The 14,842-nt window shown below is 41.1% G+C and overlaps 1 protein-coding gene across 5 annotated transcripts in view; it reads right to left on the bottom strand.

Annotated features, from left to right (window-relative positions):
- The window catches only part of LOC116943524 (protocadherin Fat 1-like), a 262,019-nt gene that overhangs the window by 98,712 nt on the left and 148,465 nt on the right, over positions 1 to 14,842 (bottom strand). For all 5 annotated transcript variants that reach the window (XM_032956433.2, XM_032956428.2, XM_032956432.2 and 2 more), the window contains exon 5: positions 11,268 to 11,329. In XM_032956433.2, the coding sequence (XP_032812324.2) occupies positions 11,268 to 11,329 (62 nt within the window). The remainder of the gene's footprint in view (positions 1 to 11,267; positions 11,330 to 14,842) is intronic.

Below are 14,842 nucleotides of genomic sequence, written 5' to 3'. Positions count from 1 at the left end.
GAAGGCTCAGGTGATGAACAGGTTGAGAATGTTGTCACCAGTGCCGAGTTGGGGAAAAACGGGAGCCCCGAAAGCGAGTGGAGGTATCATTCACCACTGATGTGGAGGTATCATTCACCACTGATGTGGAGGTATCATTCACCACTGATGTGGAGGTATCATTCACCACTGATGTGGAGGTATCATTCACCACTGAAGTGGAGGTATCATTCACCACTGAAGTGGAGGTATCATTCACCACTGATGTGGAGGTATCATTCACCACTGATGTGGAGGTATCATTCACCACTGATGTGAAGGTATCATTCACCAGTGATGTGGAGGTATCATTCACCACTGATGTGGAGGTATCATTCACCACTGATGTGGAGGTATCATTCACCACTGAAGTGGAGGTATCATTCACCACTGAAGTGGAGGTATCATTCACCACTGATGTGGAGGTATCATTCACCACTGATGTGAAGGTATCATTCACCACTGAAGTGGAGGTATCATTCACCACTGATGTGGAGGTATCATTCACCACTGATGTGGAGGTATCATTCACCACTGATGTGGAGGTATCATTCACCACTGATGTGGAGGTATCATTCACCACTGATGTGGAGCCATGGCTGGGAATCCAAGAGCCGTGCGGTAACCGCAGCACCACATCTCCTTGCACTCAACGCGAGGTAAAACAACTCGACACGATATGAGAGCACGAATGAACCGACACACCTGAAGATGACCGTTTGAGTTATGGTCGAAACGTCGTGAGAATTTTTTTATTGTTTTATATATATTTTATTATTTTGTTGTTTCTCTTCAACGTGACTTTACCGAAAAAAACTAAGAATATGAATTACTGCAGTCACGAAAGCTTTAAATCAAAATTGAACCGGTGCCAGTTTATTAAACTTTTAAAGGAAAGATAAGGGACAATTAATTCGGAAAAGCAGTAAAATTTACGATATTTTTTGTTAATGGTTCTCATCTATCATTTGTCCATCAAAGAAGCATCAGTTCCTCTAGAATGTAAACATTCCTATGTCCGTCCACTTCACAAAGGGGGCCCTAAAGATGATCCCAATAATTACCGACCTATCTCAATTTTGTCCCCATTGATGAAAATTTTTGAAAAATTATTGAACTACCAAATTAGCAGTTTCCTGTCCACCAACAATCTACTACATCTAAAACAATCTGGGTTCCAAAAAAAATACAGCACCACATCTGCTGCATTAGACTCTTTGAATCAAATTTACAAAAGCCTTGATAATAAGCAGTACTGTGCCTGTCTTTTTCTTGACCTGTCCAAAACTTTTGATACAGTAGACCACAACACCCTCCTTAGTAAACTAAGTTGCCTCGGTTTTTCCGAGAATACAGTACAATGGTTAAAAAATTACCTCTTTTCTCGCACCCAAACTGTATTCACAGATGGTTGGAGGTCAAACAGTGTTAAGATAACAAAAAGGGTTCCACAGGGTTCCATCCTCGGCCCCCTCTTGTTCTCTCTTTATGTCAATGACTTGGGCACTGACCTGGATCATTCCAGGGTAAATCTTTTTGCAGATGACACGATACTGATTACTGCTGGCCGCTCTCCAGATGACGTGATTGCTAAGCTCCAGGGTGATTTCAACAAACTACAACTGTAGCTAGTTTCTCTTAAACCAGTTCTGAATACCTCCAAAACCAAGGTGCTATGCTTCTCACCGGGACTAAAGCAGGAAGTTATTTTTCCCCAATTACATTCCTTGAATAATTATCAAATAGAGCAAGTCAAGATCTATAAGTATCTTGGGGTCATCCTGTATTCAAAACTTAATTTTGAAGATCACATTGATTATATTGGTAAAAAGACAAAAATAAAAATTGGTTTTCTGTATCGACGCAAGCGCTGCTTCCCCCCAATGTTCCGTTTGGAATTGATAAAAGCTACCATACTGCCTCTACTTGACTACTGTGACATCGTGTATAAATCAGCCCCAAGTACTGTACTGAAGAAGCTTGATTCCATCTATCACTCGGCCTTAAGATTGACATTGAACTGCCCATATAGGACTCACCACTGTGATCTCTACATTGGGTCAAACTTAACATCTCTTAATGTTCGACGGCTTGTGCACCAGATCTTATTTTTTCACGATGTACTTACAAAAAAATCCGCAGACTACCTACTGGATCTCCTCTCTGTTTCAAAGAACAAATTTGACCTCAGGTCTTCGCTCATTTACTAGCTTCACATTCCCTATTGCCGTACAAAAACTGGAGGAAGGGCCTTTGCTAATGATGGCCCCAGGGTCTGGAATGCTATTGCCAATAAACTGCAACTTGAATCACTACCTATGAGATCTTCACTCAAAACTGCTCTAGAGGAGTTGTACACCCCTAGCTGCCACTGCTATTCAGTGGCCTAAAATATGGCTCTAGATTTTGGTGTTATAATTTATTTATGTAATTTATTGTTAAAAATTCGGTCACAGTCCCTATGATCACTGTTACATTGCATTTATGGCTTTTATTTTGGTGATTTCGAAAACGTTTTTTTGGTTTTGGCCATGTTTTTGTTTATTGTAGTACGGAGTTAGACTGATGGCCTTAATCTTAGTTGTCTTGTGGTTGTTGTTGTTATTTGACTTGCATCCCACTGGGAATTTTGCACACAGCGTTGGTGTATGGTGCTATTTCAGGAATATTTTGATGTTTTTCTCCTGGATTTTCTGTTTGCACAGTCACATAATCACTTTAAGATGTTTTCTTGTTCATGTTTTTGTTTGCACCCGATTCAAGAGCCGAAGGGCTCACAGGGCTATACCAAATAAATGAACTATGGAAATGAACTATGGAACAATATTATAATCTAGAATAATGCTTATGAAGGCCTTAAAATGTAATGATAGATAACGGAAGTATTACAAATATAACCAAATGCATTCACCGATGCCGCTTATTGAGATTACTGATTAATAAACCTAATCATATCGAGCAACACAGGCATCTTGAAGCTTTTCACGAGTCGAAAATGTACTGAATTAAAATATAAACTAAGCAGGCTCCAACAGACAACAATCAAAGCGATTTAAAACAATCTTTACATGATCATTCTCCACAGAATAAATCAGTCAACCGGTGGTCACGGCTGTGGGTTCGAGGTTCCGTCCATGGGAGTAAATTGTGACACTGCTGTGCCGTGGCATAATTTCACTTAATCTCAAGCTTCACGGCATATTTGGCAAAAAATAATTGGCCCAAGACAAAAAAAAGAATGGAATCGTGTCATACCCAATGTCTATTGCATGAATGAATCAGGATCACAATGCAGACACATCTGCTAGGTGAGGAAGCAGGCAGGTTTTTTGACAAAGATAATGAAGCAGAGCACAGAGCTGTTCATTAAACCGTTTGTCTGTACAGTAAAGAGCAGGCCTGCCTGAGAATGTGTGCTCTTCTGACTTAACGTGTGTGAACAGAGACACAAAGAGCTCATTAGCACATCCCTGAATTGGAAACAGATATTGTTTGCCTGGCACACAAGTGCATTAAACCGCTGTGAGTGTGTGATAAGGTGTCTCATAGCCCTTTCAACAGATGGCATTATTATTTATTGCCCTAGATCGCAGACTGCAAATTAGTGAAAAAGAGAAAATAAACGTAGGAAAATAATTACTGCATTTGAAAACCAAAATGAGAAATTCAATAGGCGAATCACTTAAAATAAGAATATGTAGCTGCTTGTGTGAAAATAATGAAAGTCACACGTCACAATTTAATTTAATGCATTTGTGTGCAAATTAATGAACCTCTGTGTAAGTCTTCAAAAACACATGTTTATTTTGTTTTACTAAATGGCACTCTTCCAATAAAAAAATGAATGGTTGTAAATGAGTTTTTTGAGGGATTGCAATGCAAAAAAACACCAAAGAATGCTATTAAATAAATTTGTAAAGAGGCGAATACAGCATTTGTACGAGTATGAGGTGATCAATACCTTTTCAATCCATTTTGAAGGTCAACTTTTATACCTCTTTTCTATGAGCACATCGAAGCATACCAGGATTAGCTCGACGCGAGCCAATACCAAACCACGAACCACTGGCCACACAAGACAATTTAATCTGGTTTGGGGCCAAGCAGGGCCAGGGGCGGCATGGTGGCGAGATGTGAACTACCTCGCCTGGAATACAGGCGGTCGTGGGTTCGAACCTTACCCTGACGCCTGCTGTATATTTGGAGTTTGCGTGTCTCTCTCCCCATGGTCGTGTAGATTTTTCTCCGGGTCCTCTAATTTTTCCCTCCACATTTAAAATCAACATCACGCGTTTAAATCAACATCACGCATCACAAGCCACTTCGTTGAGCTCTCATTTGTGGCCAGGTCGATTCTGAAAAAGAGCTATATAGTAGCTCAGTGAGCCTTACCTGGTAAAATAAAAATTAGTTGAGTTGATTATTTGTTTGCATATGCATCATCTACGTTAACCTGTGAGCTTGGGAGAATATTTTAAAAGTTCATTAGCTATGCCATTTTTACCATGAACCATTCGTGATACTATACTTAGCTTGCCCGTAATATTAACTTGTTTTTGTATTCATAATCCATAACACCTTATTGGAGAGTCAACTTATTCTGCAGTGTACACACGTGGCGATTTAATTATGAAGGATGTATATGCATTCTAAGCATTAGGTAAACAGTTGAAATATAATACACTATGCAACACTACAACTCATGCTATAAAAAAAACTTTAAATACTACATCGAGAATTAGAAAATGACTACGTTGTTCTGGAGAAAATATTCTTCATAACTTTGTGTAACACCGTGACACGTAGCTGAGATAGACAAGAACTTACACCAAGGTCCATTGCCCGAATACGCAATGCTATTTCACCCACAAACAAATAAATAGGTACGGATTGGCGGTCAGGTGCACTGATGTACATCAAGTTGGTGGGTCAAAGTGATATTTAATGACAACAATAGATTCGTGAAAAGTACCCATTATACCCGCTGTGAACACAATGGCACGACGATCTGATATTATAACAGAACTAAATCACCAACAGCTTTGAAAAGAAAAATGAAAAAACTTAGAGCGAGGTTATGTTCTGCACATACTGCAGATGCTACCGTATTTGGCAGGCCCCGTATTGTTCAAGGGCCATGTAATATACTGTGTTTATCTGGGAAAGGCTTACTGTGTGTCTCAGCCCCTATTTGACCTGGAGTGCTGAAAGAACTGTGTTCACATTAACCCTGTCCAACCACAAGCCATTTAACTTAATGTGGTTTAACCTATTTTACAGGGGTGTCGTGTCGCAATGGCGAACAAACTGGACTTGCAATCCACAGGTTGACATTTCGATCTCCTGGTGTAGAAAATTCAAACAGTGGTGCAAAGTTTCTAAAATCCTCCAAGCCTCTTGCCACCCCAGCGCTATAAATGGGTTGCATCCTTGTCAATCTATTGACAGAGTCATGTGCAGTGGCACAAAGTGGGGATGTTTCCACTTCTCTCCAAGATACTAGCGTGGAAGAGGAGGCCAAATACCCTCCAAAGGGAATCTCTACACCGGCAGTAGGGTGAGCGAGTAAACGGAGATTTTAAAAATAACTTGCCGCATTGTTTCAATCGTTGTGCCGGGCTCATTGAACCAGCAATGAGGATCGCAAGTTCAGCTTGCCAACAATTACAACCGCGGCAGCAGACTTCGTTGCTCATGAAAACCACAGAGCGAAAAAAGAGTAACCAGAGAGCGACACAAACACTAAGCACGAAGAAAAGGAACAACGTTTCTGCAACTCCGATAGTGGTGCGAAATTACGGCAATTGCCCTCCGTGAGCAGCCACGTGTGGATGGGAAAGTGCAGGCTACCCCGAGCGGTACGAGTTCCCTCGAAATTCACCTGCAACCCTTCACGCCTTCACCCCCGGTGCATGCCAATGACGGATGTAATCCGGTAGGAATTCACACGCGTACGTCATAATCCGGTATGAATTTAAATCTCCTGTCGTGCAGCAGTGCGTACGGCGCCTCGGACACCCACGCAGCGTGCGCGCTCTTGCAACATTTGTTTACTAAACTTAATGACGATCACATGCAGTGCGCCGTATAGGAAACACATTTCTCTCTCTCCCCGAGGACCCATGTGCGCACCTTGCGTTGACGTTCTATGGGGTGTAACACACACGCACACACGTGCACACGCGTGGACACACGCACGCTCTACGGCCTCGCCGTGACTCCAGGGACAAGCGGTGTGTGTGTTGAATTTGGCACAACGGCTGGCAGAGTCTTGGCTCAGAGAACAGCAGCGTCTAACCTGCTCTGGCAGCAGTTGTATGAACGGGATCTGCAACACAGTAGAATGTTTGCCTTGGACTGCCTAAAAAAAGCGCCTTGTGCCGTCATGGTCTGACAGAATTATTCTCAAGAGCTCGTCAATGTGGCCTGCACAGTTGTGCTTAATAGATTTAACATTAATTATACAGAAAACTTTAAATAATTCAATTTACTTCATTGTCGTAGTCCCAACTGGCATGGCCATTGGAATAAAATGTGCACGACCTTTCTGCTGCCTCTGTCGACACAGACGTGCTTATGCAAACTACTATTGCTAAAACGAAACTTCCATCAATTCATAGTCTCCAACGCCTCACTCAACACAATCGCCATGCTCGAGACAGGAAAGGTGCAAACACTTTACATGCAGTTGAGCTTCCAAACTTTTGACAATTAGCTAAACAAACAATACTGCATTTCTACACAGGATGCTTACAGCTAAGCTGAACTGATATCAATAACCAACGAAACATTTGCGGCACCAAAGAAGGGTTAATAATAGGGGTTTTCCCCTTTTTTCTGGCAACAAAACTGGAACCTTTTTACAAGAATTAATGTCTGCATTAACCACAATACCGGCAGTCAAAATGCAAACAAAAAACATACTATGATAATATATGCATTGTCCTTGAAACTGATTGGTCCACACCAAGGGACGGCTTTCTTTTGAGCCTCGACCAGGTGACGCCTTCTGGCGTCATCTGGTCGAGCACCAATTGGGTCGAGGCTCAAAAGAAAGCCGTCCCTTGGTTTGGACCAATCAGTTTCAAGGACAATGCATATATTATCATAGTATGTTTTTTGTTTGCATTTTGACTGCAGGTATTGTGGTTAATGCAGACATGAATCCTTGTAAAAAGGTTTCAGTTTTGTTGCCAGAAAAAAGGGGAAAACCCCTATTATTACATTTTGGTACTGGCAAAGGAGGTCTAATGAAAAAGAAGGGTTTTCTATTGTGTCGCTATGATTTTCCTTGCTATATCTATGGCACCTTTTTGCCAGTATCAAAATGATGAAGCAATAAGAACAGGTTTAACCCTGTCTGACTGTCTCTGGTGTAGGCCAATCAGTTTCAAAGAGAATGGACATATAACAATATGTAACACGATTTTTGTTCCTGGGTAGTATGTGTTATTTTCTAATTGCTTATGCCTCAAAAGTATAGAAAATGTATATTATTCCCCACAAACTTTGCTTTTGTGACCAGGACTTTATGTGAAGGAATGACACAAATGCACACCACGTTTTCTAATTGAAAATAGTTAAATTGCGCAGAGTAATCAGCCCATGTTTGTTTGCATGTTTTGCCACAAGTCCGTGTGGTTAATGCAGACTTGATGCGTTACAAAAGGTCTCTACGGTATTTGGTGTTTGAACATCTGAAAACCTCCTTTTTTATTGCCAGAAGGGGTAAAAAATATTATTATTGTTGCATTATTTTCCTTGCTTCCTGCTATGCAGCGATGTCGGGCAGCCAGTCGTGGCAATTCACTTTTAAGGATCTATTCCATTAGTCTAATGCAAGCCCTACAGACATCAGTTCCAACATTATCTGCTCAAGTGGGGACTTAAGAAACTGGAACTCGAGCAAATTAGCAAGTGGCCTATGTGTTAGTCAAATTGTTCATATTTGCAGACCAGTTGTGAGCCCACATCATCAATGGGTGGTTGCAATGAAGCAGCCTATGTTTTCAATAAACCACTGCTTTAATATACTCTCCCTAAATGGGCTCACTTGCAGTCCAATGAAATAGCGAATGGCTCCTTGTTATCCTCCGCATTAAGAAGACAGTCACGTGTGTGTGTGGACAAGTGTGAGCTGCACGAGTGTAGCGGTTAGCGCACTGCGCTTTGAGCCTGACGATCCGGGTTCGATTACCACTCATGGACACCACCAGTGACAAGTGTCTGAACCGGTCCTGGACCTCCCCGAGGTCGACTCAGTCTCAAATGAGTACCTGGTGCAGTGTGTAAACATCACCACTCGGGAGACAAAGGCGGCCGAGCGTGGTGATGGCAACCCACCACCTTGTGGTCCGTGCCGGCCTTCATAGACGCTCGCTAACAGCACTTGCTCCAACAGTCTGTTAAGGCTATATGGAGGATGCTTGTCTTAGAGGATTACATGTATTATATACAGCAGACACATTCCTTTTTTTGTTTTAACAACTGCAGCATCTAAAAGCAAAAAGGAAGTGATGGCAAGGTGCAGTGGTATCAATGGCATTGACCTTGGTTGCCCTGTTGACCTTGACTTTTAAATAAATCTCAGTAATGTCATCCACATTCCGGGCTGGTGCTGGCAGTTCACCCATTGAAAGAGATTTACGATTGCATGTGGTTCTATGTAATGTGGACCGTTCTGTATATATGGACAACGTTCGGCCCTTAAACTTACCATGAAAGACGACCGCTAGAATTTTTGGGTAAGAATATTTAATTCACATATGTGGTGCAAACTGTGACCGCTCAATATTTGGAAACACATCTACGAGCTACCACTATTTGGTTAAATCACACACCTGTGAGCTTGATAAGCCTGGAATAAATGACATAAGTGAAACTTGTAATTTCAACGCGTAAATATGGATGCGGTATTTAGTATTAAGAATACATAAATAATGCCAAGTAATATGAACAAAATAACAGCAAACGCCATAATTTACCCTCTTGCAATGTTCAATGGCTGATTTAATGAATATTTCTGAAACTAAATATGTCCCGTGGCTGGCTGAAACATTTAATTTATTTTTCAAGCACATTAAAGCAATGGGAATGTTTTCCATTCACGTAATGGATGCGAATAATCGAATTAAGAGAACACTGTGACCACACACACACACACTTGTAATTATTGCATTTTGGAAAGATTGCTTTTAACACTGGGTAAAAAACATTTAAATGTACGTCATAATTTTCATGCAATGGATTATTAGAGTTTTTCACATGCATTTGCTGAGTAATCATGGTGTGCAGTGTTTCATGGACGCTTTCTTTCCAGAAACGAGGCTGCCCCGTTTTGTATCAGTAATGAAAAAGCCAAGAGTCCAGTTGGCTTGTTCCAGCTCATTGAATTTGTTACAACCTTTAAGAGGTCATTAACATTTTAACAAAAACATTTTCAGAGTTCCGCTATCGCGGTGCAGTTGCATCTCTTGATTCTGTACGCATTTACTGCACAATCTGACCCCGTGATGCGTTTTTATTTAATAATTTGACATTCAAAGTAATTAAATGTGTTTTCTTTGTCAATTTAACATGACTTTTTATCCATATTTTATGAACAATTAATATTATCAGCAAATGACGTAATTTCTTGTTCTATGATATATAATTGAAAGCCTTTTTCCGTACCATTCCTGGATGAATGTCAACTCATGCTGTGACAATCATGTTTGACCATTTTACCACAATGGTTCAGTGCGGTTTGGTAAAGGGGAATGGTCCTGGGACTGTTCAGATATCACTCGCCACCGATGTCAGCCATGGCCAGGAAACGAACTGAGGTTGCTCAACCCACAGCACCGTGCCGCTAACCACCGTGCCAATGATTAGAATGTGGAAATAAATATTTGACCAATATCATTATTTAATAGAATTCCAAATTTACCCTTGTGCAATGTAGCATAAGTATACCTCTGCCATGTCAGTCTATATACTCCACATACACAAAAACATTGCAAAATAGTCTGTGCCTAGATCAGTCAGCAATTGCCATTGCTGAACTGATCAATCACAGCTGAGTGGTTTCAGTGGAATGGAATTGGGGTGGCAGTAAGGGCCTCAGAGGCATCTGCTGAATCCAAGCACTGCCTGGTATAGAGACGCATTTCCGTTAGAAACAGCTCTGTCCCAAGGCATGCCACTCAAGAGTGCATTAGGTCAACCATTATATCTGTTTGGAAACAAAAATAATCCCACGACAGTATTGGCAAGATGACAATTCGACATAATTTGGCTCCATAAGGAAATACATTGAGTGATTTACTTTCATTTCAAGGTAATATAAGGGCAAGTAAAACACGTTTTTAGATACAGCGTTCAATACCAAAATCACACGAATTGAGTGCTAATGCCATTTGTTTTTTCAGGAAAGCCTCACTGAGTGTTAAGACTCTTTTTCAAATATTGGGATGTTTGGCCCATTACATTTTAATTAAAAAAATACACGTGGAAGGAAATGGAATACCCAAATAAAATCATTCCATGTGAGTGTCTGACACTCAACGGTTCCACACAAAGAAGTTCCCAAAGCCATCGTCTGTGCTGTCATCTTATGGACATTTCAGAGCCCAGTGTGTTTGGGCATTTGATATCTGTGATCCACCAAATCCTGCGGTGTGTCACAATGCCCTGCTTGATTGTATGCATATTAACGTTGTCATAATTGTTATTTATGTAACAATCATACCAAGCGTATGGTGTTGGAAGAATGGAGGACACGCCCCCCATCAGTGCTCTACTTTTATCCATCTGGGCAAGAGTGACCGATACCACATCCATCGTGACACCATCCAGTCGGCCATCCGGTGGCCTCGTGGCTTTGTCGGAGCTGTTGTGACAGCCGCCTGACCTCACAGGAAGCCTGCTATGAAGCAGTGAAACTGAGAAACTCCGTTTACATAAGATGTCTTCAGTAAAGAATAAGTATGGGTAAACAATTACAAACATACATTGTCAACAAGGAGGCAGGGTTAAGGGAATCTCATAAGAGAGAATGCCTCGTGCTGTCATTGATGACCTAAACAGATGCAGTGCGCTACAGGTGCAGTGCGCTACAGGTGCAGTGCGCTACAGGCGCAGTGCGCTAGAGGTGCAGTGCGCTACAGGTGCAGTGCACTGCATGCACAGTGGCAATGTGAAGAATGACCGTGCACAGCCTGAAAGAGATAGGCTGCACAGAAAAAAATAAAAACTCATGCGGCTCTTACCTCTAGGTTGTGCTCGGACTGAGTTTCTCGGTCCAACTTTCTGGCAGTCGTGTTGATGACACCTGAAATTAGTAATCACGAAGAAAATCTCGATTAAACATTGGTCACGCAGAAAAGAGACAATGGTAATCAGTTGAAAACTAAAAACAAACAAAAAACACAACATGAAGCAGTATTTCTTTAAGAACTCAATCACATTCATTTTACTCCAATGTTAAATTGACAAGCGCTTTCAGTTTCCCTCACGCTGGAAGCTATTCGAGGGAAACTAATTTTGGCGCCGCAAGTAAATGAGAATGTGTTTTAAGTTAGAACATCTCTTGAAAGTAAATAATCAGACACGGCAGCAGCATTTGCTTCAAAACAACTTGAGGCCAAAGTTTCTAATTCATATTCTAATGTTCTGCTTCGGGCTCCCTTTCTCCAAATTTCTACTTTCACCATTAAAACCCGGCTAATTAAACTGAGAGACCTCTCTCAATATAACACACCAGGCTAACGAGCCTCCGGGGAGGCATTGTGCAGCAACAGAGGAAAAAACATGAAGTGTCACATGCTTGCAAGACTCCTGTAGCTATTCTTGAATTGTAAAACTAACACGAGTGGCCTTCCGTAATTAAATGTTGCGATTTTTTTTTCTGGTTGATGTTTCAACTTGTAATAATAGTAACAATGATTATTTTCAGCTCCTTGTCAAGTCATTGCTGGATCAAAACCTCCCCACACCAGAATATAAGTCGAAATAGGGGTTGTTTGACCATATTTCCCCACGCTGTTCAGTGCGGGTTTGCAAGGGGGGGGGGGCAGTGTGGGGGGCAGAATCAGATCAGAGATCACTCACCACTTTTCTTAGTCATTGTCAAGAATTGAATTAAGGTCACCGGGTTCATCGCGCAGTGTGCACTGATGGCCCCATGTTATTATACGAATATAAAGGGAAACAATAAAATAATAAAAATATAAAACAATAAAATTCTCACGACGTTTCGACTGCAACACAAGCAATCATCATCAGGTGTGAAAACCACAGCAAGAAAATTTGAAAAAAGTGGCGGTTTTTTCAACGTTGAAAAAAACCGCCACTTTTTTCAACGTTGAAAAAAACCGCCACTTTTTTCAACGTTGAAAAAAAACGCCACTTTTTTCAACGTTGAAAAAAAACGCCACTTTTTTCAAATTTTCTTGCTGTGGTTTTCACACCTGATGATGATTGCTTGTGTTGCAGTCGAAACGTCGTGAGAATTGTATTGTTTTATATTTTTGTTATTTTATTGTTTCCCTACTACGTGACTTTACCGAAAGAACCAAGAATAAGCCATACAATATTATTATTAATTTCAACTGTTTAGCATCTAGTCGCTAAAATCCTAACTGCAGAACGAACTGATTCCTCCCAACCAAACAACAACTAAAATCATGAAAGACAGCATTTAGGATATTTGCAATTCACACTATAAAAATACACACGATAACAATGTTGTGTTTAAGTTGGGTTAAACGTGGGAGCACTTGCTCGTACACTGCTTGAGAATAAACACGGTGATATAGTTTCTTATTGCATCAAAATTTTAAGCCACTTAATTTTTAAGAAGTAATTTCACTATTGCGTGGTCTCAAAACGTTGGCCACTCATTGCACACACATTGACTGTCACACAAGCGTGCAGGGGTACAGCAGTGGTGCAATGGTTAGCGCAATGCTCTCTAAACCCACTTACCTAAGTTCAATTCCCAGCCAGAGGTCATTCAAATTACAATTACAGCAGTGACTGACCCCAAGTGTGGTGGTTGAGTGATATCCGACCATGTCCTGAGAGCCTCCTTCAACCCACACTGACCAGCATGGTGAGGTATGGTCAGCCAATCCACCATGACTGACACAGGGTGTGAGGATGCTTCTTCCAGCCATAGATTGACAAAGAGCCTTAGATTAAAATGCAACTATTCTGCAAACAATGTATGTTGAACTTCTTTCGCACCGTATGTAGGCAACTGTGCTAATCAGGAGGTACGGGGGAAGGACAACAAACTAAACACAAAAAGCAGTTCTAAAGAAAGGAATCTAGATTTAAAAGTGCATAGCTCCAGTAGCTTCCTAATATCTAAGCAATACGAATTACGATCATACATTCATAAAGATGGCCATACACACTATTTCACGATATATAAATACAGATTCTGTGCGAATAGAAATACCGATGTTTTTAATGACCTCACAGTTGTAGCATACGCAAGCATAGCAGCATGAGATTGCGTCGTAATTGCGTTTCATGGTTGCCCAATGGAAGGCAATCTCTGCCATCTGGGGGTTGTCTTCTTTACGCTCAGGGCCAGCAAATGATTTATACGTCTCAAATGCGCACCATGCACGAGGTTATTAGGGCAGCGCACGCCTCCTCCTCCTCCTCGGCGGCTGCTGCTGCGTTACGCACGGGAAGTGAGTCCCTTTGTTTCATTACTGCCCCAGTTAAAAGCATTTCGAGTTCCAAGAATAATCATCCAAGGTAACTGTGTGTTTCCTCTTCTGTCACTCCAGCGCGTTCCCATGCACGCAGGCATGGCGGGTGCTATTTATGAACAGTTTTCTTTTGCACCAGTTGTATTGTTAACATCATTGTTTTGTCATTGTTTATATGGCTGCTTTAATGAAATGTTTTGGCCTCATTATTAGCAACAATGAAATAAGCTTTACTGATCTACAATGAGATGCACATCTATCTTACTCAACTGCCAGTTCATGCCAACAAAATAATACATAGAACAATAGGGTAAGAGCTAAAGTTGTCTAAAAAAAAGGCAACACGCAATGATTCATTCCATAGGCACAATGGAAAGCAAATGTGAATGCAAATAACGTAATGCATCAAATAATAGGGGTGGACCGTGCAGTACAGTAGCACACTGTGCCGCGAACCCATTTCACCTGGGTTTGATTCCAATCGTGGCTAAGAGTGCTGGCGAATGATATATTATTTGTATGGATGAGTATGGATAAATAGGCCACCACGACTGATACTTCATGGGAAGGCATTCATCCAGCATGAGGGGGAGTGGTAGTGCGAGCGGTTAGCACAGTAAGCTATGACACTGACCTCAGTTAAATTCATCTGAACATTTTAATGTAACATTTCCTCCTATGTTTACCTTCATTTAAACACAGGTGATGGGAGCATGGTTTTTACTTCAGTCGAAAATTGCATTCAATATAGACAAGCCATCTTCTTTGGTTATTTCGGTAAAGTCACGTAGAATGAGAATAAAATAATAAATTGATAAAATAAAATAACACAATAATATTCTCACGACGTTTCAGCCACAACACAAGCACTCCAGCGCTGTCCTCCAGACAGTCTCGTCCCCTTCACCTGATGAAGGCCGCTTGTGTTGTGGCCGAAACGTCGTGAGAATATTATTGTGTTATTTTATTTTATCAATTTATTATTTTATTCTCATTCTACGTGACTTTACCGTAAGAACCAAAGAAGATGAATCCTTGCAGTCACGAAAGCTTTAAATCGAAATATAGACAAGCCCATTGACTGCTGACATCCGTATTTAGTTCTGTCTGACAATTTA

Source organism: Petromyzon marinus, chromosome 18 (assembly GCF_048934315.1).
Source record: "Petromyzon marinus isolate PM22_M1 ecotype Great Lakes invasive population chromosome 18, UKy_Petmar_22M1.pri1.0, whole genome shotgun sequence".
Taxonomy (NCBI): domain Eukaryota; kingdom Metazoa; phylum Chordata; class Hyperoartia; order Petromyzontiformes; family Petromyzontidae; genus Petromyzon; species Petromyzon marinus.
This window is presented reverse-complemented; position numbering and strand designations above follow the sequence as displayed.